Source organism: Silurus meridionalis, chromosome 8 (genome assembly GCF_014805685.1).
Source record: "Silurus meridionalis isolate SWU-2019-XX chromosome 8, ASM1480568v1, whole genome shotgun sequence".
Lineage (NCBI taxonomy): Eukaryota > Metazoa > Chordata > Actinopteri > Siluriformes > Siluridae > Silurus > Silurus meridionalis.
Genome location: NC_060891.1, coordinates 13,170,635 through 13,197,739, shown reverse-complemented (window position 1 = coordinate 13,197,739; position 27,105 = coordinate 13,170,635). Strand labels below are relative to the sequence as shown.

The 27,105-nt window shown below is 36.8% G+C and overlaps 1 protein-coding gene across 3 annotated transcripts; it reads left to right on the top strand.

Annotated features, from left to right (window-relative positions):
* The first annotated feature begins 181 nt into the window (after positions 1-181).
* Positions 182-22,734, top strand: slc24a4a (solute carrier family 24 member 4a). 3 transcript variants are annotated; one of them, XM_046856293.1, is made up of 17 exons: positions 182-888; positions 4,348-4,461; positions 10,030-10,106; positions 10,840-10,914; positions 11,412-11,496; positions 11,611-11,714; positions 11,897-11,971; positions 12,268-12,293; positions 12,383-12,436; positions 13,823-13,911; positions 16,111-16,280; positions 17,073-17,220; positions 18,291-18,457; positions 18,611-18,725; positions 18,827-18,939; positions 19,106-19,171; positions 20,300-22,734. In XM_046856293.1, exons 1-17 carry the CDS (start codon positions 729-731, stop codon positions 20,447-20,449), a joined length of 1,788 nt encoding a protein of 595 aa, XP_046712249.1. In that variant the 5' UTR covers positions 182-728; the 3' UTR covers positions 20,450-22,734. The 3 variants fall into 3 exon arrangements, with proteins under 3 accessions (XP_046712249.1, XP_046712248.1, XP_046712247.1); XM_046856292.1 differs by having other exon boundaries at positions 13,823-13,968; positions 17,079-17,220; XM_046856291.1 differs by having other exon boundaries at positions 13,823-13,968.
* Positions 22,735-27,105: the final 4,371 nt, after the last annotated feature.

Below are 27,105 nucleotides of genomic sequence, written 5' to 3'. Positions count from 1 at the left end.
TCACACACAATGTTTGAAGTGTTTACTCCATAGTGTACTAAATGATTACGTTAGTAATCTAAATGTTCAATAATAAATGTTCAATAAGGTCGAACGCGCGCCTGCTTTTAAAGCACTGAAGACGAGCTTCTCGCTCTAGTCACGTGTTCAATCAGAACAGCCAATCACGTGGAGGATCGGAGAGCGAGCGCTGTGAGAAAAGCTTCCTGTTAGTGATGCGCGTGCATGTTCATCTGTGCCTCCTGTAATAGGCTTTGGCGTGCAGCTTTTATAGGAATGTATAGACGTACTTTTGTGGGCATTGCAGCATTGATTTTTAACATTGTATAAATTATAGGAGGAACATAGGAGGCTTTCGGTCTGGGTAGCCTGGGGCGCTGGTGCATACTGGGCAAGGGGATTCGCACTCAAATCGTAATTGAACATTTGAACTGGTTGTATCGCCCTGGAACATAGTACTCACATGCTGTTTAATGGTCCTTCCTTCTGGGCTATAACGCTGCATTATAGAAGCGCCTGGGACCGCACGATCACGATCACGCGCGCGCGCGCACGCGGACGCACACACAAATAGACACACACCGCTCACGGCAGGGTTTGACTAGACGCGAAATGAGTCGCACACCCCAATCCTGCGCGGCGTGACACCGCGTTATCAGCCGGCATCCCCACTGATCGCGGCCATCTGCGGCTTTTTTGGAGCTGAAGGCGCGCGGACGGCGGCAGCCATGTCGGACCTGGAGCGGAGCAGCTCCGTGTCCAAGAAGACTATGATCACCGAGCATTTCCGAGTACGCAAGAGGAGGGAGATGCTCCTGGCGCAAGTGTGTGTTGTGTGCGGAGTGCTGCTGGCGGCCTGGTGCATGTCAGCGCTCCTCAGCAAAACAGGTGAGTTGCATGGGGATGTGCGACATCCTTTCCTACAGTATCACTGTCATGGGGATGGGAATGTTGGAGCTGTTACATTTTACACATGTCCGTAGAGTTCTAGTGTTGAGGCAAAAATCCGATTTTTAGTTTACAAATGAATGCACAGACAAGCGTCCTGTTATTAGTACTGGTGTGTAAGTCTACGGGACGCTCATCCCATTGAGCAGGGTTTTGACTGAATGCAAATCCTGACACAAGATTTTTGTTGCTGAGATTAGAGCAATGATTATTTATTTAGCCCTGCTTTGTAGAGAGATGTTCCGGCTGTCTTGCATAATTCATCATCATATGTGTACATTAGATTGTACGTTGGCTGCCTGCGCGTGCCTTTCTGACCTGTGCCGCAGTGTGTACAAAGCAGATCTGCTTTAACCCCCTATAGGACATATTACACACTGTTCCCAGACTATCTGTGCATTCATCATTGTTTTTGTTGTTTTTCTTTATGTTGTTTTTTTTGCAATAAGTGCCGAAATGGACTGTTAAGACTGAGATAGCTCTGAGCATGTCCCTTAAATGCATAAGAATTTGCAAAATATTGTTTTGTACATAATGGCTTCATAGAAACAACCTAATATATGTACATTTTATATACAACATGAAACATTTGATATGCAGTAACCTAGTAGAGGAAAACACATGAGGGGTCCATTCACACTTTAAATCAAAAACCAAAAAGTGTCTAAATAGAGATCCATTGTAAATGTACATTGAGACAGTCAATTGTGTAAAAGCTCTATAGAAATAAAACACGATTGACAGTATTTATTTATATATATATATATATATATATATATATATATATATATATATATTTTTTTTTTTTTTTATATCAGTTTTTTTTTTTAATTTAGAAATATAACGTTATTAATACAAAGGCAATAGCATACGATTGACAGTATTTTCATATAGATCACCCCATTCAGTAAGCCATTGTGCCCTATGAATGGGGGTATTGTCAGGTTGAAAGAAACCATTCCCATCATGATTAAACATGTTTCCTGATAGGATAAAGGTCGGTGATCAGTAGAACACTTTGTATTGATTTTCATTGAGCCAACCTTTTAAGAAACAAGTGAAACCAAAATAATTAATCAACTATTTGTACAAAGTGGGTGAGGGGCCTACAGTATACAGGAATTTCATCATACAAATACGTGTTTGTAGGGAGCAGGAGGAAAGTAAGGATAGCAACAAAGCAAGAACTCTGAAGAGAAGTTTAACACATTTCTAATCTCACTTATTGTGTTATACATTAAAATACCATTTGTATTTCAACAGAATTCTATTTGACACCAATACAGAACTGCTTTTCGTAAAAGAACTGAAAACTGAACTGAAAGAATACAATTTTCAGTTCTTGTCAATAAAAGAGGAATCAGGTCTATGCTATGTTTTCAGTGGGTAATGGTTAGTTGTTTTGGAATGCTATTAACACTTAATTAAACTGAAAAAAAGTGATGTAATGATCACATGAGGTATTAAATCATTATAACGAGGTTGACAGTTGATCCAGCTAAATTAGAAACAGTGTAGATGTTTCTGCCAGTGTTCGTGGCCTGAAAGTGGACAAGGCCTTAATGTGTAAAGGTTTGTTCGATTTCCTGAGACAGCTGACATTTTCAAACCAGCTGAGTCAAAGCCTAAACAACTGCACATGCTCTCAAGGAACCCTGCCAGTGAGGTTCTACTTGGGTAATTTAAAAAGTATGCCTGTAAGCAGATCTCCTACTATAGAAGGATTCTCTCAGAAAGTTGATTAAGCGATGGAATGCTTTTAGGTCCATGTTTGCTTAAGATGCATCTTTTAAATATGCCTTATTTGTTCAATATGAAAAAGAGTCAGTGCATGATAAAAGCAATAAAATAAACCAAGCATTAATGATTTGTGCTGAAATATTATATAGTACAAATAGAATTTTCCTAATGGAGTGGAAGAAATAAAAACACCAAAACATTATTGGCAAAACATTTTGTACTCTTCGTTCTGCACACTGTCATTTTCTTTTTCTAAGAAATTGGCCTATTGTACTGTACATTGCAGCTTTATTGAGTTTTGCAAAAGTCAGGTACTTACTTAGAGCTTACATTTCTTGGAAATACCCATTCCTCCTTCAGACCGTCTGTATAAGCAATTTCTGTTTCTGCAGTTCAAATATGAAATTAAATTCTCAATAAAATAAGGCTGTTTCTTTCCATGTGGGTAAGTGAACCTAAACATCTCAGTGGCATTTGGATTAGTAAATTGAATCATTATTATTCTTGAATTTTTAATCTTGATGTTTTCATGCAAGAACTTCAACAGACTTTCTTCACTTACTCTCTAACATGATGCTCGTCAGTATACAGTTAATTTTCTGTTACTTATTCAAAAATCACAAATTTTTAATAACAGTTTAGTCAATCCACCTTTCATTCTTTGGGAAGGTATTTAAAATCTGGGACAAACTTATATGAACACAGAAAAAATCATGCACACAAACTCTGTACTGGCAGTGACCTATATACAGGATATGTCCTGGATCTACGAAATACCAGTGTTTATATACAGGCAGACAAAAAATGTAAATTTGGTTCCTACATCTTTTTATTCTGCCACATCCCAAAGGTCCAGTGACTCAAAAGGCTACTGAAGAACATTGAACTTGATAATGAAACCAGTTTGAGTTGTCTTTTGCTTTGTGACGGTGCATTATAATGCTGGAATTAGGCATAAAAAAATGGTAAATTGCATTCACGAAGATGACCATGATCATGATCATACTTAGAAATGCTGTGGCATTTAAGTAATGATTGAATGGTATTAACAGGCTCAAGGTGTGCCAACAAAAAATTCCTTTCATACATCAACCAATACACCACAGTCCCATGGTTTCATGCTGTTGCCACAGAATTTTGAACCTGCCATTTGCGTGCGTCAGCAGAAATTGAGATCGAAGATACATTTCTCAACTTTCTAGTTTTGATGAGCCTGTGCCCACTGCAGCCTCAGCTTTCTATTCTTGGCTTACAGAAGTGGAATCCATTGTGGTCTTCTGTTGTTGTATCCCATCTGCATTAAAGATTCAGAATTATGTGCATAGTGTGATACCTTTCTGATCACCACAAGTTTATATAGTGGTTCTCTGAGTTACTATGACCTTTCAGTCATTCCAAACCAGTCAGGCCTTTCTTACCAATAAGGACATTATTGTTTGTTTAGATAATTGCATATATAAGTAGGTTAAAAGGAGTTCCTAATAAATGTTCAAAGAATTTACATTTGAATAATGTTTAGGAACCATGTAACATGATCTGTCCCTCAATGCAAAAACTTCCAATAATCAATATTTGAGAATGAATGAATGTATTTATCATGAGAACTGGGATTTTAAGTTATATATTACCTGTGTTTGTGTCTCTGTATGTGTGTGTCAGGTCATGGAATTATGGTACAGAAGCACCTTGCAGGGCCAAAAGACCATCTGGGCCGTAGACTAATGGCCACTGAAGAAGACAATGAGACCATAGAGAAGAACTGTTCTGAACCAGGTAAACTTGGACATGAATTGTACTTTTCTGTAGCTCTCATCAGTCAAGATTTGTTTCGGTAATTGTGCCGCAACATAGAGCATGAAGATATTCAATATATTCTTGTAAATGTCAAAAAGTACTTATAGTGTTTTAAACTAATAAATCTTCAGGACACCAAACGAAATTCTTCCACACAGGCAGTTAATGAAGTTATACCTGGTAAACCTTACCTCTTCTAACTTTTATCTAGATTACGTGTTCAGAGAATATTTGTTTTTGATGTGAATTGGTTTATTTGAAGGTAGATATTTCGAGCTATGTATATATTTATTATGCCTGTGAGGCAAGTATTCTGAGATTGAGATTCAGGCTGTTATTTATTTCTGTGAAGAGAGATGACAGCGAGAGAGACAGCAGAGAGCCATTCTTTATTTTACAAAAGCACAGTGTTTGTTATTATGAGTGTATCCAAATAAGTAAGGTAAAGTAGACCCTTTACAGATTTGAATGATGTATTGCACTTATCTGTATGTTGAAAAAAGACAGTAATTTAAGTTTGTTTCTGCGTTATGAGGAAAAAATGCCACAAAGCACGTCACTGCGTTTGTAGACCTCAGAGGGTTCAATGCCGGATTTGTGCATCATAGCGGATTTTGTTGCTGATTTGATATTGCCGCATCAGTAAAACAAATGTTTACTGATTAAAAATAATTGTCATGTCATGTTTACATCGCTGACTCCCCCTGTCTCATCCATGTTAGCCTCATACTTCTTGTTGCCTTCTGTCTTGAATCATTGTTAGCTTCGTAAACTAGCCTACGTTTGTGGTGTGCGATAACCAGGAAATGATTAGTAGGTAGACTGTAAAAGCCGTGCAATGACAGGAAATAGGTTGTTGCGCTGAAAACGGAACGTAATGAGAAGAAAAAATATTGAAATTGTACCAAATTTACTTAAATTAAAGTAACGTATGTCTGATGTCCGTTAGATTATAAATAGGATTAACTTTATGTCCATTGTACCATTTCCTTGGCAAAATAAAGCCAGTGCCTGTCGTACATTACCCTATGACTTATTCCCTTAAGATCCAGTGTGCTGTGAATGTAATTATGAAAGATTTGCAGTCATGGGGCAAAGAAATGTTCTGGAGCTGAAAGTGCCTTATGCATAGTATAATTGGAGGTATTGAAAGCTATTTTTAGCTGTGTCTTCCATCTCGGCAGTGACCCTAACTGTATCGAATAACTGTTTCTCACTTGCTCATCAAAAAGAGAGAAAAAGAAAAGCCCTGAAGGTTTTTCAAATAAGAGTCATTACACAGTTTAATGGAGGGTTGTTTTTGTGATGTGCATTATAATATTTAGCAGTATATATATGGAGTCAAAAATTGCAGATTATTTGTAAAAAAAAAACCTTGTCATAAGTGAGGTGACATAAGTAGTTTTGCTGCCCAGTGTTCCCATGCCCTGTGCTTGAAATCTTGGGAGTGAAGGGCAGTCAGTCCATTTGTTGTGACCATTTTTGAGGATTTTGTGTGTTTGTAATTATATAGATGTGTGTTATGCTATAAATTGTAGCTGTCAAGATATCAGTAATGCACTGTCAGGCTTAGGTTATAGAGCTCTAAGACCTACTGTACTTAGGAAAAATGCTGGTATAATCATGTGATTGTGTGTGTGCGTGCGTGTGTGTGTGTGTGTGCGCGTGTGTGTGTGTGTGTGTGTGTGCATTCATTATGCTAGCCACTGTAAAACAGATTGTGTAGAGTTTCTTCTATAGTTTTGTCCATAGTATTCCATATTATAGACCACAGCATTTTTCACACTATCCAGTTATAATCTGTGTTTTGTTTATAGGTTTTTGCTTTTGGAGAAACCCACATTTCCACTAGGTGTTAAGTTATCTTGATTAATGAAGATATACAATAGTGACCTATGGCACAGTTTGAAGCATTGGAACATGCTGGTCATTGATAGGGGAGGTTGGAGCTCAGTGGTTAGTGGTTAAGGCATTGTACTTTGGATCGGAAGGTCACAAGTTTAAATCCCACCACCACCACTGCTGGGCCCTTTAACAAGGCCCCCAACCCTCCCCTGCTTAGTTGTATCATAATGATTAAACTTGAATGCTAGCGCTTATGAACACTTTTGACAAACGTACAACTGAAGATTGAGTAATTTCATCAGTGTGGAGGGAGGTAATTACAATAGTCATAAATATCAGAGACTGAAGCCCAAGGCTCAGTGGCAAGGTTGCCCTTGTCAGCTCCTGACATGTATCTTAAAGGTCTAATTGACATGTCTTAACGGCAGCCACCTGCTTATCCACTGCTCCATAGGGAATGATGCAGAGCATTTAGGGAGCTATGACTGCAAATGCTCAAGTGATATATTTTTGTTATTATATATCCAAGGACATTTTAAAATGCTATATTTGAAACACTGTTTTCCTTTTTTCTTTTACAGAATAATAATTAACAGTAACTATAATCAGTAACTAAATGTATAGCTGCTACACTACACAGTAGTATACAGTTGACTTGTTCTGTATTGTTATATGTATACAATACATATCTTATTGTTTATGTATTTTTGTCCAGTGCACCCACTGTTCTGTTCTGTGTATTTATTGTCACACGCCTTCCATTGTTGTGTATTGCACTTTTTGTAATTTAGCGTACTGTACTGTATTGCACTATGTTACCAAAATAGATTCTGTTCTAATGTATTCATGCTATAAAGAGGAAATTACCATAAAAACCAATCAACCAGCCAAGATGACTGAACTTGATGACATCTATTTACAGGCAGGAAAACATTCCAGCTCCATAAGTGTGTTTCTAATTGCTGTGAACATGCAAATTTCTAAAACCTTACATTTTGTGGACATTTAAATGATATGTGGATGTATGAGATCCTCTTTCCCTGCTATGACCTTGAGGGTGTCCTCCGAGCCACATCCTCTCCTCTTCCTCACTATAATAGGGTGGGGCCGTCTTTGTATAGAGAAATATGATCGGAGCATGTGATCGATGTCTTGTACTTCACCCTGTTGCTCTTTCCAGTCAGAAAGAGGCAGAAGGGATGGGTAGAGAAAGAGATGCAGTGAGAGGAATAAGCGTAGCTGCGGTTCATAATATTAACAAGCACAAGCATTTGATCAGATTTACTGGAGCACAAGGTTATGATATGTGTTAAGTGTGGGACTCGCTAAAATGTAAAAGGTCATTTGGCATTGGACTGCATACACTCACTGAGCACTTTATTAGGAACCTTTTTTTTTTTATTACACAATATATTACTGAGTAGAGCGTTCATTTGGTCTCAAAACAGCCTAAATTCTTTATAGCATGGATTCAAACAGGAAGCTGGAAACATTCCTTTGAGATACTGGTATTGGATTTAGATCTATTGAGTAGAAAGGCAGAATGAAGAACATTGCTCTCACTGTCATATTGAAGAAACCAGTTAGAGATGACTTTTGCTTTGTGACATGTTGCATTATTATGTTGAATGTAGCCATTAGAAGTTGATGTTGACACACATGATCAACAAAAATATTCAAATAGGTTGTGGCATTCAAGTAATGCCTGATTAGTATTAATAGGCACAAAGTGTTCTTCATACTGTTACACCACCTCCACCAGTCTGGACTGTTGACACTTGGCAGGCTAAAAAAAAATCAATGGATTCTTCAGAGTTACAATAGCCTTTTTGTCAGCTTGAACCAGTCTGATCATTTGTAGTTGATCTCTTTTCTCAACAAAGCATTTCCATCGATAGAATAACTGGACATTTTTTACTGAACTGCACCATTTTTAAGTAATCTCTTAAGACTATTGTTTGTAAAAAAAAAAAAAAAAAAAAAAACAGGATATTAGTAGTTATAGAAAGACATCAGAGGCTGCGAATAATGTTACTTGTACACTGCAGAGCTACTTGAGTCAGTGGGGTCTTTGTCAGAAAGGGATGATGCAGATAGGCACAATGTCACATGGGGTTCCAGACCTCAGAGGGCCAGAGCCATGGGTGACAGATGGACAGCGGAGGCATCCAAACTCGGTTCAGTGCAATTCAGTTTGTCAGGGGCCAACAGGGACAACCTCAGGCTGGAGTTACATCTAAAAAGCTTCCTCCTGAGACGGATTTATTTCTGCATCACTTAGTTTCTGTTATTAACTCAAAAATCTCATAAATGTGTATTGTATTAGCTATGTTTTATCTTTATCTGTATTTAAACTTTTGTTTAACAGTCATAAAACTGAACAAATGACCATGATGCAGTCGTGTTGCTTCCTTACAGTCAAAGCTTTGTAAACATTGAATCTGTAAATGCTGTTTCATCACAATGATCTGTAATTTTCTGTGTGTAAAACTGTATTGTTGGGTACTTTTCATTTGATTTTGACAGCACAACAGAAAGTATTGCAGCGTCACAGCTCCAGAGTTACTGTCTATGCCGTTTTGCATATTCTCTCCATGTTCATATCGGTGGATTGGCCATGCTTAAATTGTCTCCCTGTGTGTAAGTGTGTTTAGATAGTGTCCTGTAAAGAACTGGCATCCCAATGAATGAAAGAATGGTGCATTTATTTCTGCAATACAGATTACATTTTTTGGCAAACATACAAATAGCAGTGATACTAAAGTGCACACTTTGTGCTTTATTTTAAGCCTATGGAGTGCCATAAAAGTGTAAACCGTGTAGAATTCTTTTTCTCTCTTTTACAATGACCTCATTTCAAGAGACCAAAAGTAATTGCTCAGATACAGTATATGCTCAGGTGGTTCTTAGCCAGCTGTGCCTTTGCACATCATTGCACAAGAGAGATAAGAATCTATCTAGTGTTGATTTAGACAATTGCACATGTGCTGCTGTTTGTCTCCCACTCTCAGACTAATTTTTTTATAAGAAACTCTCTCTCTCTCTCTCTCTCTCTCTCTCTCTCTCTCTCTCTCTCTCTGTCTTCTTTGATTGCTTACTAGCTCATGCTTGAAATTCAGGTGTGTACAATATTTGTTGCGTCTGAGCTAGCATATGTTGTATTCATGGTGACTGACAGCAGATCAGGAATATCAATTTAAAGAGCATTTTTAATTGTGTAAAGGTGTTTAAATGAATTTATTAAAACCTGAAATAGACATCGGGTTTTTAAAAGCCAAAAGTTGAATGTTCACCGATGCCACAGTTAATTATTTAACCTCACCCTAAATTAGTGCTTTACAAATAAAAAAATAACTAAAAAATAATAAAAAAAAACAAGACCAAAAGCAGAAATTTGGCAAAACACAGAGGAACTGAAAATGTCTTGCATTAGAGAGCGAGAGCACCAACAAGAAAAAGTTGGGTTGGGTTGGGTTTGTACTACACAACAGTGCATGCTGAAACCAAAAGTTAAAAATCCATGCCAGTTGCATACCTTCTTGTGTATATAAATTGTAAACTCTAATTATCAGTAATAACTTACGTTATGTATATTATTGACTTTTTTTTATTCACTTTTCTTATTTCATAAAAAGATGGCAGTTGTCCTTTAATCCCATGGAAATGCATAAATGTTGAATTTAACATATATTTTCATTTCAGGCATCCATGAGTTCCCTCAGGATATTTTCACAAACTACGAAAGAACACGAGGAGCTGTCTTTCTACACATATTTGCTGTAGGTAAACTCATTGTCTGTGACTGTGGTGTCAAAGCTTAATCAAGCCACACTTGACCCTGTGATCCAGAATACATGGAGCCGCTCTGACAACTTTATGATCATCATAAATTGCATGTCAGATGTTCATTTTGCCATGTGACCGGTCATCCTGGAAAACCGCAGCAGAGCCTTGAGCTATTGATGAATGAAAACACAAAGAAGCCTTCAGTGACTTTGGAGGTCCTTTATGCACATTACATTTCAAATTGGCACAATTCTGCTAAATTACATATAAAATATAAATGGTTTAACATTTGATATTACCTCCAAATCTTTATTGTTAGTATGATCCAATGAGCCTTGTTATACCAAATCTATCAAAGTGTCATCCAAACAAATTAATTAATAGAAGGGATAAAAGATTTGTACAAAAGAACTATCAATATTACAAATTTGCTTAGATTTATTTAGTGACCTAGAAATTCCATAAAAACCGTAGCTGAATAATCACACTGATTTACATTTCCTTATTCTTTTTTATACTAAAAATAAATTCAATTCCAGTTTCAAAAGAAAAAAGCCCATATTTTAAGTGTGGTTTTAAAAATGTTTCACTCCATTGTATATATAGACAGACACAAGCACTTGCTTATATACAGTATATATAGTGTTATTTACTATTAGCCATTTTTTTCATTGGTTTTTATACATTAATTAAACCATCTTTCTCCCTTTTTTTTGTTGGCTTTAGGCTGTCTACATGTTCCTGGCTCTAGCAATTGTGTGTGATGACTACTTTGTTACATCGCTGGAGAAGATTTGTGAAGTAAGTGGGATTATAGAGGCTTTATGTTAATAGAGTTGTTTTATGTGAATAGTTGACATTGTAACAAAGCATCAGTACAGAAATAAATAGATAAAAAAATTCAATCCCTATAAATTCATCCCTAATGATAGATTCATCCCGATCCCTATAAATGTATCCCAAAGCCAAAAAATTGCAAGAAAAGCTAGAAAAACTGCCTAAATCTAACATACTAAAGCTCTAAAACAGGGGTGTCCGATGTATACGTCGATCACGAACGACCGGTAGATTCCAAAGGTAGTATGGGTAGATAGTGTGCCATTGAAAAAAGTCTGAGACTCTATTCAGTGCAAGCCATTAGAGTATATTAGAGTTTTAAATGAGCTCACAAGCCGTATGAGCAGCCCTGCTCTAAAACATGTATACACTTAGAATCACTTCACTGCCATACCCTCTACTCAGACAGTTCAGTAATAGCTGTGCTATGATCTTTGTATTTGTCTCTTTTCATCTGCCAGAAACTGCATCTAAGTGAGGATGTAGCTGGTGCAACATTTATGGCTGCTGGAAGCTCAGCTCCTGAGCTTTTTGCCTCCATCATTGGTGAGACAACACAGACACACACACACACACACACACACATACTGTATACACACACATAAACATCCATGTAATGTTTGCTTTATGGGCTAAATATTTTGTACAATATTTCTGCAGGTGTGTTCATCACACATGGAGATGTGGGAGTGGGAACGATCGTGGGCTCAGCTGTCTTCAACATTCTCTGCATCATTGGTGTTTGTGGAATCTTTGCTGGACAGGTATATATAGGATAGGCCACCATCCTCCATTTGGTAGCTGTTGGATGAGAAGGATTACTTGACTATTATAAACAGTCAGATGACCATATTACGGGAAAATACATTTTTTATTAATTATTAAATAAATATAACATCTATAGTGAGAAACAATACATTTTTCCTCTTTTCTCTCTTTTGTGAAGGTTGTCTTTCTTACCAAGTATTCTGTGTTTCGGGACTCTATTTACTACACACTGTCTGTTGTAGCACTTATAGTGGTAAGTATGATATTTCAGTCAATTGGGTTTATTGTCAGCTGTAGAATCAAGTAAATTTTTATTATATATGTAAGATATGCTTATATATTCGCAAACAAAATACAAAAAACGGATTTGTAACATTGTGAGCAAACAGGTACAAGTCTTATTTTTGCACGCATATTCTTCTGTATAATATTAACATATTTGACACAATCTGCTTTAAAAAGATAGTCATTCTAATTATGTATTTTCAAATGCTCAGAAAATGCGCTTATTTAATGATTGTTTACTTAATTGTGTCCCTTTTTTTTTAGTTCATCTATGATGGGCAGATTATGTGGTAAGTGTCTCAGTACTATAAAATCTGGGTTCATGGCTTGTTTTCAGTTGCAGAATAGATCATGTGTGTTTATTCCTCTTTGTCTACAGGTGGGAGAGTCTGGTGCTCATGGTCATGTATGCTGGCTACATAATCATTATGAAGTGAGTTCTGGATTGTTTTATAATTCTCTGGTTATTAAGGCATTACAGGCAGTTAGCCCAGGCATGTTCATTGTATCTTTAGCGCATATACAAATATTATTAATATATAATGTTAACAAAACCGGCAATGACCTGTCAGGAGAAGTAACAAGAACAAAGACAATAATGAAAATTTGACACAATTTGATTCTGTGAAGTTGCTGACATTTTGACAGCTGTTATCTGATTGAAAATTAAATATACTACGCATACATTTGGATATTTATGCATATGAATATGAACCTATGAATATTACATATGATTACATATGAATGTTAATCAAAATCTGTCCACATGTCACATTAAGCCTTATTTATCAAGCTATATTCATACATTTTCTTTTTATATGTTTTAAATATTTGGTCACCAAGTCCTTTTCATATGGAATGCAACCAACGAATAGTTAAGTAAAATATCTAACAATATTAGTATTAATAATAACTGACATAATGCTATAAATAAATATTCAAAAGTAAAGAAAGCAAGCCAAAATATTCTAGAATTAAGACAAATAAACAATTAATGCGATTAGAAAGGCCATGGGTACTGGCTCAGAGTGCATATAAGTCGGTTTTGTTTTCAATGGAATGCTGTGTGACACTTTATTACAACCAGCAATATGTGACTGCTGTGGTCTCCAATGTGTTGCCTGTAGTCTCTAGTGTGCTTCTAACCAATTGCTTATTTCCATTTTCTTTTTTTTCAACGCTGAAGGTTGTGCAAGGGATTTTTTTTGTCAAGAGTCACCAAAACAGTTAGATATCTTCATATTTTTTCACCTCATTTAATGCTGTGTTATATAAATGATTGGTGAAGACCATGCACATTACAGAGAGAAACCATTTCTACCTCTGAGAAAGTCTTGATAGAGATCACTATTTAATTAATAAATGCTCAAAATAACAAAAAAAAGAGGTCCCAAAACCTTAGAAAAACGTGGTGGCAAGTTTTAGTATGGTATGGCTTGCACAGACTTTTACACACATCTCTACAAAAAAAGGGAGATTAAATGAAGCCTGTCGTATGAGTATACACACAAAGCTAACACACTAAGCTTGGGTTGTTTATTAAAATAGCTCCTTCCCTAATGTTATCTCTGACAGCGTGTGAAGGTAAGCAATTAATTGATAAATAAAAATCTAAAATGTTTGAGAAAATTCAACATGATTTAATTTAAGCATATTATTTTTAAGCATGGAAAAATTGTTTAAAGCAAGTAAAGATGTATCATGGCAGCAATCAGCAATACATACAGTTACTTAAAATTAATAGATCTGCAGCAAATTCTGATAAATACTGAATGTGTATAAACTGAAAGACTTAGTTGGAAATTTCTTTTTGTCTCAGGTTTAACACCAGTATTCAGAATTACTTTTCTGGGCAAGACGATAAGGGTGTTGTCAACGGTAATGCAGGGATCAGTGAGCTGGAGGACGGTAATACATATTATGAGCAGTATTGGGATGATCCCTCTTGGCCATTACTCAGCTCAGGTAAGGGTAATTAGACAGGCTTCTACCTACAGTAGCTCCTGCCTTCTGCTCTGTCTCTACTCAAATCAACAAACACTCACAAAAATTACAGCTGGGACTAACAACATGTTCTTGCCTCTTTCTTACCAGTCTGGAGCTTGTCTGCTTAGTAGATGTGCACACTAGATGTAAATGCTAATAGTGTATACTGTAAAGAAAGAGTCACTGCTTGCCTTCTGTGTAGATTCTGTGTACTCTGTATTTCAAATTGTGTCATTAGTGACCCTCTAACATTTACTCTGAAGCCTGTCTGCTTAGCCTTGCTAAATACTTCTACTTTCCTCTCCAGAGTCCTGTTTTGTTTTTTAATGGAAGAGTGTAAAGTTTGTATTTGCATGGTTTGCTTTGTATTATGTGCATACAGTATGTGACTTTGAGTGTGTATGTTTAAATAATAAGGTCTAAATATCAATTGGTGATGTTCATGACCTACTGTGCTAAACTGGTGTGGGTGGTGCACCTAATGTCTTGGGTGTTTTTGTTACATTAAGTAGGGCACTTTGGTTTCACACTGTCCTTAGCATGCTGTTTAAAGATGTTACCTAAATTCCAAAAAGTTTGGACACTGTGCAAAATGTAAATAAAAACAGAATGCAAGAGGCTGCTCAACTCTCCTGGGTCTTCTTTGTCATATTTTATGTTTCATGATGCAAGTATAATAGTGAAAGCTTTTGAATGCAGGTAGGCCATTTCAGTACCTGGACTCTTCTATTGTTAAGACTTGCTGTTTTAAAAGATGCAGTATGCGGTTAGCATTGTCTTGCTGAAATATGCGAATTTAAAATTTGTATATACCTTTCAACATTGATGGTGCCTTTCCCTATGTGCAAGCTGCCCATTTAGCATTAATGCCCCCTTATACCATCAGAGATGAAAGCTTTTGAACTGAGTGCTGATAACAAGCCACCTCCTCTTTAGTCCAGAGGATGCAATATCCATGATTTCCAAAAATGTTAATTCTGACCACAAATCTGACCAAAGAACTGTTTTCTACTTTCCACCATACCTGTTTCAAATGCAGTTGCGCCTGGGCACCTGAAAGATCATGGGTGTCCATTATTTTCTTTTTTGCCCTCATCCCTTCTGCACAGAAATTTCTTCAGATTTTTTTTATTATGTACTGTAGATTATGAGATATTCAAAGTCTTGATTTCGAAATGTTTCTACAATTTGTTAACACAGATTTTTGCAGAATGGTGAACCTCCACCTATCTTTACTTCTAAGAGACTCTGCCTCTCTAAGATGCTCTTTTTTACTCAATGACTCACCTAATGGCAATTAGCTGAATTATATTTTAAATTCACATCAAATTTCCCTTTTTTTTTTAATTGAATTGTATTTGTTGACTTTTTTACTAGTTGTTCGCAAGTCATTGCATTCTGGTTTTATTTACATTTTACATCCTAACTTTTGGGGATTAAGCTGTATATATTTATTTATGTTTCTATGTGATTACAATTTGGAAGGGTAAGACATGATTCTTTAAAGACAACTGCAACTTTATTAACTATATTATAAACACAGGTTGCTGAGCATTTGAGGGTTGCTCAAGGACACTCAAAATCTCTCATTAGTAGGCCAAAGCCTTCTATTGTTTCTGCAATTGTGTCTAAGAGTGTGTGCCACTGTGTATATTCCCAAAGTGGTTCAAATCAAAACTGTGATAGTTTGATTTCACATTTGCAGGCTGCATTGCATCACGTCTTTGAACGTAAGATAAGTGCTTCAGAGAAGTCAGTTGAGATAGGACAGTGTGACACTTTGGGGTTTGCAAAATGACCACATGCTCTCTGCATGATTAAAGCTGTTGTGGCATGATATAAAGTTTTGTTTTATTTTATGGAGAGACAGCAAACAGAGCTAGAATGGAACATATGCTATGATCCAATAGTAAGCTTTTTTCTCCCTCTATTAAAATTGAATACAGTATGTCTGAATGGTAGCAGTGGTGAGTATTCTGGTGTCAAAAGGAAGCCATTCACACAGAATTTCAGAAAACTCTTGTTCAGAGTTCTATGATTTTTTGTTTTCGACAAACTAATATGAAAGACTTGTATGTATTTTTAAATTTTATGCATAGTTACATCTCTCTCTGTTTACAGTAAAACCCAATAAGATGTACACTCGTGGCTCAGTTGTGATGGTGGATGAAATGATGAACTCCAGTCCTCCAAACTACCGCTTTCCAGAGGCCGGCCTCAGAGTCATGATCACTAACCATTTTGGACCTAAAACCCGTCTGCGAATGGCGAGCCGGCTCATCATTAATGAGGTGCACAGCCTAAAATTCAGGCACGTCAGTGTTAAGAAGTGTAACTGCCAAACGTTGCCAGCAGGAATCCTAAGAATGAGATAAAAAGGGATTTAGCAGGTTGCTGTGATTTTCCACTGACTGAAACTAATAGAATGGAATTTAAGGGTGACGCAGAAACAGCAGAAGTGGAGTACAATACAAAAGAGTTTCCATTCACTGGGGATTTTCCACTGGGATTTAAAAATCACCTGTTAAGGCTTCCTAAATGAAGCAAACTGAGCTCTTTTAGTATTTTCCATGGTTTAACTAAGAGCAACTCCTGTATGAGTGAAAGACTAGCCAGTTGTGAATAATACTTCAGTACTTAATGTTATTACAGAAGTAAGCCCTATAAAACCAAATGTTTGTAGACAACTAACCATCCCTCCAATGTGTGGGCCACATGGCTAGAAGTTGGAATTTCTCCATGGAGAAATGGTGTGCCAAGGTTGGAGTGTATGATCCTGAGTTGCCTGCACAGAGCCCTAACCTCCACTCCACTGAACAACTATGAGATAAACAGAAAAGCTAACTGTGCTCCATGCTGCCTCACCTGACATAAGTGCCCTTATGACTGAATATATATGATAATACTAGTACATTTATATATAAATATAAGGGCAGTAAATTTGACAAACAGTCAATCTTAAAACCATATTGTTAAGAAAACAGTATCATGCTTACTTTTATGGTGCAGTTTTTACGATGAATCTGGTTTCTATCCGTTTTTTTTTTCTTCATTTACTAAAGTTTTGTTTTGTTTTGTTGTAGCAACAGCGGCTAATGCAGGCCTCTAATGGACTAGAAAGCACACTTGTGGCTGATGGGAGGGCAGAAACGATGGAGAACGGCTGCGTACCAGAGGACAAATTATCAGAGGATGAGGATACTGAGCTGTTCTCACCCTTCACCATGCCTGGTTAGAAAGTCACCCACAAATGCACACTATTCCTTATTCAGTAAAATGTTATATACCATAAGCAAATTCCACATTTCGAAATAAACTGTCTCTACCTCTACAGGTCTTTACTATGACTAGCAATTGATTTTTATGATCTTACTAGAGTTTTGCTTAGAGAGACAGAAGGTCTATGCATATTGCACACTTTACGGGCAACACGCTTCAGTGGCACTCTGGCTATCCGCAGTTTTGTATAAGCACACATACATCCAATAGCTTCCAAAAAGTAAACAAACAATGCTACTCCATGGATTCTCTAAACATTGTAGTGTCATGACAGCATTTGGTGGTAATTACAAGTTTGCCAACTGGTTATGAAAAAGCGTGTGGTGGGTTGGTTGCAATGTCAGACAAATATCCTCTTTTGTGTGAATATAAGTCTATTTTACATTATACATAAGTCTAACTATATCTGGCTTACAATATAAAGAGACTGTAACAGACCAAAAGATCTGAAAAGATATGGACATCCATTAACGGTTCTTCTTGGGCACGTTTAAAAATTTACAATAAAAACATTTGAATTCATGTGGAAATTTGTATTAAAGCTTTTGTGTAAGCCAGATAAGAAGTAGTCACAAAAGGATTCTTTGAAAAAAGATTACACACAAAGGTAATAACTGTTTGATCTTTCTTTGAGAAGATTTAGAAAAAAAAAAAAGATTTAGAAAAGAAACTCAGCACTTATTGTTTAAAGATTATCAGCTTAACATTCATAGATCTTTCAAGAAATGGCAGCCACATTTAATACAGTCATTGCACATGTTTTCTTATGAGCCAGGCATTCAGTATTAAGCTACTGCACAGTCCACATGGCCTGTAAAATTTATGATCAACAGTATTTCTGTGCAAAAAAGATTTACCTGTGAGTGCTTGTGAAAGCGAAACATTTACTGTAATACATTGATGTATTTACATAATGCTTTTTTCTGCCAATGTTAAAATTGCTATTCAAATGAAGATTGAGCCAACTACTACAGTATAATGACGCGTGAATGAGTTGCTAATCTTTTTCCTTGTACCTGCAGGGGGCACAATGAACAGAGTGAAGTTCATCTTTTCATGGCCTATACTGGTGTTACTGTACTTCACCGTGCCGAACTGTGGGAAGCCACGCTGGGAGAATTTCTTTATGCTCTCCTTTTTTCTTTCCACTCTGTGGATCGCTGTCTTCTCCTACTTCATGGTCTGGATGGTGAGCATGTTCGAGTTTTGTCTGTTTAATTGTCTCTGAAGCAAGGAACAGACAGTAGTAATTTATATTTTCTTTGCCAAAGTATGTATCCACTGTGCAATGTAAAAAAATAATAATGTTTATTTACTAGTGTTTGTTTATTATAATGTGCAGGTGACCATTATTGGATACACATTGGGAATACCTGATGTTATCATGGGCATCACTTTTCTTGCAGCCGGCACTAGTGTTCCAGACTGTATAGCGAGCCTTATAGTTGCTCGACAAGGTATCATTGGTGTACATTCTTAAATAAAGGAGCTGACCAATTTTGACAACTTCTTCTTACAGGTTTTTGTATTTATCTATGATATGTGTGTACATCCACAGGCTTAGGAGATATGGCTGTCTCCAATACAATCGGCAGTAACGTCTTTGATATCCTGGTTGGGCTCGGTGTTCCCTGGGGCATCATGACGATGGCTGTCAACTATGGATCTGTGGTATCTGTCACTCTCTTACTCCCTTACGAATATACTCCCACCCACACACATTCAGTTAGATATAGAACTGGATGGAACACAGGATAGTTACTTTATACATTATCATTTATATACACTGCACATTCCTTGTTATTAAAAAAGCACTATTACTCTACTTTTGTTTCAGGTGAAAATCAACAGTAGAGGATTGGTGTATTCTGTGGTGCTGCTTTTGGGCTCAGTGGCTTTGACTGTAAGTTTAAATGTAAAACATGGAAGAAATCATTTTAAAGAACTCTCTTAATAAGTTAGCTAGTAGCCAAAGGGTCACTTTTTGCCACAAAAGTGTGAAGGATCTTACTATAAAAATGTAGCAGAAAAGTATTTAAAAAAAAGTGTAAAGTAAAGTGAAAAGTATAAAAAACAATTTATCAAAAAAGAGATAATATTAACTTATCTACTAAGTTGCAAATGACTCATTTGGTTTTTAAAGTCCCAAAACCTCTGCAACCTTTACAGCTTTCCTGGTTTTCCCCATTATGAAATGAAAAGGGTGGCTGAACTTGTATAACGTGAAGAATATTTTTGCCACAAAGGGAATTCAGAAGACCATGAACAAGTGATATAGCCATTCGATGAATCAGAATACAGTGCATTCAGAACCTATTCAGACCCCTTCATTTTTTCACGATTTGTTATGCTGGAGTCTAATGCTACAAGCCTTTTCCCCTCTAGATTACACTCTACACTCCATATCTCATAATGACAAAGCAAAAAAATGAATTGGAATGAATTTGCATTAGCAATTTATTTTCAAAGAAAAAACATGAAATCACCTTTTAATATGACATTTGAAATGTAGCTCAGGTCCATCCCACTTCTCTTAATCATCTTTGAGAAGTTTTTATTCTTTATTTGGCCAAACCATGGGGTTAAAGTAACTGCCTGCAGAGCTAAAGCAGGATTGTTTTGAGGCACAGATCTGGGGAAGGTTAAAAAATTGTATTTGTGCTGCACTAAAGGTTCTCAAGAGCACAATAGCTGAAATAGAAGTTTGGAACTACAAGGACTCTTCATTTAGCTGACCTTTCGGCTAAACTGACCAATCAATGGCAAAGGCCTTGTTAAGAAAGGCGACCAAGAACCCTGATTGTCTGGTTGAGCCCCAAACATCATGTGTGCAGATGGGGAAAACTTGCAGAAGACAAACATCATTTCAAAACACTAACAATATGGACTTTATATAATTATCCAGACAGACACTTTCATCAGGGCAACAGAAACATGCCATGCACTTCAACATACCCCAAGACTAGTGTCTTTTCTTTCTATAACTAAATGATCTGTATGACCTTTATAAAGGGACATCATTTCTGTCCAGGTCCTGGGGATCCATGTCAACAGATGGAAGCTGGACTCAAAGCTGGGCGTGTATGTGCTGCTGCTGTATGCCGTCTTCCTGTGCTTCTCCATCTTAATCGAGTACAACATTTTTACCTTTGTAAATTTGCCCATGTGTCAGGAGATCTGAAAAGTTTTGTTTCCTGAATCACATCTAGACTGGACCTACCGCCCACAGACCCTTATCACATTTACAGTTACATTTTTTATTTTATTTTTTATTTACATTTTATTGTTGCTGAAAGCCAACATGTCCCACATCATGTGTTTGTTGCAGTCAAAGACATAACATTCTGCTGTATCTGTCCATGGAGACAAGGGTTCAGTTCTCTGTCCTGGATTTCAGACAATTGTATTTATATGTCTTTGGCACTCACTCCGACTGGACTTTCTCACCTTAGCAGCATAGCATGTCTAAATTGGACCTTCATGGGCTATGTCTATATACACAGGAAAAAGAGGAATGCTGCAACAGTGCAATGCATTATATTTACGCTCTCTTTTCTCTGGTCTTCCCTGGAAGAAAAATTCAAATGAACCATGCACTTTAGACATATAGGGTGAAGACTCTTGGTCACACTATGATTGCAGTAAGGAAAGACCTCAGCTCTATTCTGCTGTAATGCAATAAGGAGCAATAAAGACAGAAGCATTGTTAAATGGCAGTGATACATGAGAGATTTGGGGTTTTGAAGCGGAAAGAGATTTCTGATTTTTTTTTTTTGTGAAGGCAGCAGTGCAATACCGTAGGACTGTGACAGCAACATGTGTGAACAGAGACATCACATGCAGCTCATCAGTGAGTCCTGTTGTGGAATCTCCATTCTTTATTAAGTAGGAGTTTCTGTCTGCTCATGGCTTCTGCACATCAACACAGTCAAGGACTTTATAAAGTCAGAAAGAACCAGTCAAATTTATTCAAACTGGGTGGTGTGAAAGACAAATATCAGAATTTACAGACGAGTTCTCAAACACAGATATTACTGTTGCATTTATAGTTTATATGTAAATATGGCATCTTTTATTCGAACCAGTGCTTCCTTCCAGGTACAGGGGAGGAGGAGTGGATGCACATCCATGACTGGCATGGTCACTTTTTTTCTCCTCTTCTTTTCTGGGCCATTCACTCCATCTCCCCTTTCTGGCGCTCTGTACTGTTTGTGTGTGATGCATAATTCGATGCAGCAAACCTCCCTATATGGCAGCTACCACTCCATTCTGCACCAAACCCAAGAGGCTCAGGAGATCTTAACCTGTGTAAAGGGCAGATGTGTTTGTGTCTGTGTCTGTCAGTTGTGGAAATGTCAGGTGTTGTCGTTCAGTGGTGGCGTTGCCGTTATTCGCGTGGAAAGGCAGGCGTGTGCAGTGTGTCGATGTTTGCAGTATATAAGGACATATGCAATCTCAGTAAGTAAAAAAACTGTAACCAGTAGGCTGTAAAAGGAAGGGCTGGTTATATTTGAATACCCTCGTTGCTCAAGCATGCAAATATCCATACTCTTCATTATTAGTGCTACAAGGAATGGCACTTTCTTTGTACATGCTGTGTGCTGTGCAGTACGGTGGTGTGACGTGATTTATTTGAATTTTTTTTTTCAATATAATGTGTTGAAATTGTTTCAAGCTTTGTTTCAAGTGTTTTGAGGAAGAGAAGGAATTACAAAAATATACTTATTTGTTGATTTGCTTCACTTTCTACTATGGGATTAATTGTTTATGGACATATATGCAAAAAATGTTCCTATTTTGTTATTGAGCCAATATTTTGGTCATTTTATTGTAACAGCAAGTAGGCTACTATATTACATATATTAATTAAGAAAAATCATACCAAATCACTGTAAATAATACATTTGTACAATCAAAATTGAAGTCAATTGTTCCTGTGGCATGTCTGTTATTATAAGAGTGGTTATTATTACTACATTTTAACAGAAAGAGCAGTATTTTTGACTCTTAGCTGTATTTTATAAACTGTGCACAGCCACCTGAGTGACCAGATTAGTGTTTTCTTCCTTTCGGGGGTAATGATCACTCAGGGGGCGGCTCTGTATGCACAGGAAACCCCACTGTATACCTTTTCAGGAAAAAACACTTTGGAGTTGAATGAAGATATTTTACAGTACATTTATTTTTCCTGCATGTTGGTGCACACATAAAGGACACATGCACTCACTTTTGTTCACACATACATGTGCAATCTTATTTCACAGTAGACTGTGACCTGCTGCACTGTGGAGGAAGAAAAGCTGTGCTGGATCGTTTTCCAAGCCGCTGAATTTAAAAAGATTTAAAAGCTTAAAAGATACTGTATAACAACAGTGTTTAGCTTGAATGTATTGTCTTGCTATAAATGGATGTATCCAACCAATGCATTTTATTGTGAAGCAATAAACTATTCAAAATATTATCATTCATATTTGAATCATGAGAAACATTGTATGAACACAAATTAAACTTCTACAGTTTATAAATAGCTGATGGTGTGCAGTGTGCTCTTCTAGTACCTTTGTGTGTTTGATCATTGTAATGCACTCAATATGTGTTGCATTTGCTTTTACATTTTTAATCGTTTTTGCAGATCTCCTTATCCAGTAACAATTTACAATTATCTCAATTTACTTTATATACTTTATTATCATTTAGTTAATAAAAATGAACCCTAACATGTGAACATTTATGCGAGTTTGGTAAAAGTGTTAACCTCTGCCCTCCTGTGATATATCAGACTTAATATATCCCAGTACTCAGCTGTATGTGTAGCTACATATCCAGTTGCAAATGGTACTATACCTGTAAATTAACACATCCAAAGAACTTAGTTTGAGCTAAAGGTGAGGTAAACAGTATTACTGTCAACAGCTATCAGAGCTGCTACTCAAGTCAAGAAGCTTTTATTGTCATTTCAACCATATGTAGCTGACACAGTACACAGTGAAATGAAACAAAGTTCCTCCAGAAGCCTGATGCTACATACAACAACAATCACAGAAACAGAAACACAGGGCCAAGGAATAGTAAGTGTCCTCGCCACGCGTCACTGGGGAGTGGTAGCTCCAGTGGTTAAAGCGCTGGATAACTGATCGTAAGGTCGGGGGTTCAAGCCCCGGTATCGCCAAGCTGCCACTCTTGGGCCCTTGAGCAAGGCCCTTGACCCTCTGTGCTCCAGGGGCACGGTATCATGGCTGATCCTGCGCTCTGACCCCAGTTTCCAAGCAAAAAACTGGGATATGGGAAGAACAAATATCATTTCTGTGCTGTAATGTATATGTGACAAATAAAATTCTGTTCCTCTATTCACATAAAGTGCATGTGTGCAACCTGGTGCAAACAGTGCAAAGACAAGACACTACCACCATTGCAACTACCACAAGTACAACAAACAGATACACATTTGTCTGATTGTTTAACTGAGATTATTATTATTATTAATGTATACTGTAGATGAACCCAATCTACAAACCTGCTCTCATTTTGACATTTATATTTCAGCACAATGGAGTATCATTGTTTAAAAGGCTAGACATATGTCATTGCTATATTTCTATTTTGTTCAGATATGGTAGCAATAATTGGTATTTGCTTGAGATTATTTTTGTCAGTTTGATTGCTGTATATTTCTATTATAAAAGGGGCCTGGATCTGAAGTCCATCATTGACTGAGAGCATAAAAATCTGTTAATATTAGTTTTTTTGTCAATTATTAAAAAAAACTAAAAAAACCAAAACAAAACAAAAAACAGTATCAGATAGCACAAATATTAAATATGGAAGAACACCTGAATTAACTCTGTAAGGAAAAAAACAGATTTGCCTTATTTATTTATAGGCTTGTTTGAAAATTTGTAATATGGATTTTAAATGAATTATGTATTTACTTTGATACTCAATAACAATTAAAATTATACATTGTAATATAATTATTGATGTTATCAGCAAAACAAATGTTAATAATAGTACTAAAATGGACTACAATATTCACATTTTTGTATAAAAAGTAGACTAAAAACAATTTACTAGATATTAATGTTAGCCCGAAAATCATTTTCAACTAAAGCAAATTTCCAAACTCATAATCAATCTTATGTAACATTCAGAAAATATCTTTGCATGCTAAATAACAGAACAAAAGAACACTATGCATTTTCCAGACTTTATTATTCCCCTTCTTATTACGATGTTTTCAAAAAACACAATTTAATGCACTATGTAATAAATAAGTTGTGGGTTTTTTCCCATTTTTCCCCCTCTACCTACATTTTAATGGCATCTCAAATTACTTTTTTTTTTTTTTTTTCAGATTATATCATAATTTCAAACTAGACATTTACAAAAAATGTATGCTACTATTACTACTGCTCCTACAACAACAATAGCAACAACAATAACTACTACTACTACTACTAATAGTAATAATAATAATAATAATAATAATAATAATAATAATAATAGTAACAATATTAATTATAACAATAAGAATAATAACAACTTCTTTCTATTTTAAGTTTAGTTCCTGTTCAATGATTACCACATAACAAACCTCATTATATTGTTGGTAGAATTAAGTCATGTACAGTGAAATTTAACTCAGATTTTCAAAAAATGTAGTTAATCACAGTTCAATCACACGTAACAAATAATAATTTTTTAAAATGTAAAAAATGCAATTTGCATTTACTAGGGTTATCTTTGTGCAATATTACAACTTCTTCTTCTTCTTTCAGCTTCTCCCATTAGGGGTCGCCACAGCGGATCATCTGTCTCCATACCCTCTGTCCTCTACATCTGCCTCTTTCACACCAACTACCTGCATGTCTTCCCTCACTACATCCATAAACCTCCTCCTTGGTCTTTCTCTTTTCCTCCTTCCTGGTGGCTCCATCCTCAGCATTCTTCTACCAATATAACTCATGTCCCTCCTCTGCACATGTCCAAACCATCTCAATCTCGCTTCCATCACCTTGTTACCAAAACATTCTACATGTGCTGTCCCTCTAATAAAATCATTTCTAATCCTGTCCATCATCGTCACTCCCAACGAAAATCTCAACATCTTCAGCTCTGCTACCTTCAGCTCCACCTCCTGTCTTTTACTCAGTGCCACTGTCTCTAAACCATACAACATCACAGGTCTCACCACAGTCCTATAAACTTTCCCTTTCTTTCTTGTAGATACTCTTCTATCACAAATCACTCCTGCTATCACTCTTCTCCACCCACTCCACCCTGCATGCACTTTTTTTCTTCACTTCCCTAACACACTCTCCATTACTTTGCACTGTTGACCCCAGGTACCTGAACTCCTCCACCTTCTCCACCTCTTCTCCCTGCAACCGCACCACTCCACTGCCCTCCTCTCATTCACACACATGTACACACGTCTTACTCGCTTCCATTCCCCTTCTCTCCAGCGCATACCTCCACCTCTCCAGGCTCTTCTCAACCTGCTCACTACTCTCACCACAAATCACAATATCATCCACAAACATCATAGTCATGGGAGACTCCTGTCTGACCTCGTCCGTCAACCTGTCCATCACCATATTACAATTTGATTGATGATCTTAATTATTTAACTGTGACAAATATGCAACAAAAAAATTAGCAGTAGGGCAAATATATTTTTAATTCACTGTATATTTCTATCCCCTGCTGCAACAATGCAAAGACATAGTAACAAAATATTATCAGAAAAGTAAATAAATGCTGCTGTAGTGATTTTCCGAATTCACCCAATATTATACACTTTCTAAACAACTTTTGTTAACACTATTTGACCACTAGATGGCATGATAGTACAAGCAAGAGAGAAAGCGTGAACGCAGCATCTCAAAAGGGAATTTGTTTTGACCTCATGACCTCATGTTTTTGCTCTGAAATGCATTGTCAGGTGTGAGGCCTTCTATAGAGCGATCTGTGCCTTTCCTAATTATGTCTAATCAATAAATTTTTTACATTTACATTCACATTTGCGGCAGACCCGTTATCCCAAGCGACATACAAAAGTGCTTTGAGTCTCCAGCAATGAATAAATCTACACTGGTATGCCAAAATTAATATAAATATAACTCTTGAATTCTACAAAGCAAACTTGGAAAGTGATAGTTTAAGTGTTTCAGGAAGAGGTAGGTCTTCAATTGTCTAGGGGAAGTTAATTCCACCACCTCCAGAACAGAGAAGAGCCTTAAAGTATATTTACCTCTCATTCTGAGAGAAGGTGGTACCAGTCGAGCAGTGCTGGAGGATCTCAGACAGCGTGGTGCAGTGCGAGATGTGATGAGGTCACTGAGGTAGGATGGCGCTGGTCCATTTTTGGCCTTGTAGGCAAGCATCAATGTTTTGAATCTGATACGTGCAGCTACTGGAAGCCAGTGAAGGGAGCACAGCAGTGGGGTGGTGTGGGAGAACTTGGGCAGATTGAACACAAGCCGTGCATCTGCATTCTGGATCATTTGCAGTGGACGAATAGCGTTCAGGGGAAGAACTGCCAGCAGAGAGTTGCAGTAACAAGCACCTTTGCAGCCTGTGTGGACAGAAATGGTCGAATCCTTTTTATTTCTGTTACAGTCTATAAATATCTCAACATCGTTCAACAGAAATTGGAGGCATCTGGGCTAATTTTCAAGTGTTGTTACACAAAGGGTCTGAATACTTGGCATGTTATATTTCAGGTTTTTTTTTTTTTTTTTTAAGATACAGACATGTCTAGAATTCAGTTTTCACTTTGTCATTATTGGGTACTGAGTGTAGATTAATGAGAAAAAACCAATCTGTATCAGGCTGCAA

Excerpts from the sequence above, each read along its gene's own strand:
- slc24a4a (XM_046856291.1), top strand. The coding sequence starts at position 729 with ATGTCGGACCTGGAGCGGAGCAGCTCCGTGTCCAAGAAGACTATGATC. Across the intron at positions 17,221-18,290 it reads CTCACCCTTCACCATGCCTG|GGGGCACAATGAACAGAGTG; the intron begins GTTAGAAAGTCA and ends TTGTACCTGCAG. Across the intron at positions 18,726-18,826 it reads CCTTATAGTTGCTCGACAAG|GCTTAGGAGATATGGCTGTC; the intron begins GTATCATTGGTG and ends GTACATCCACAG.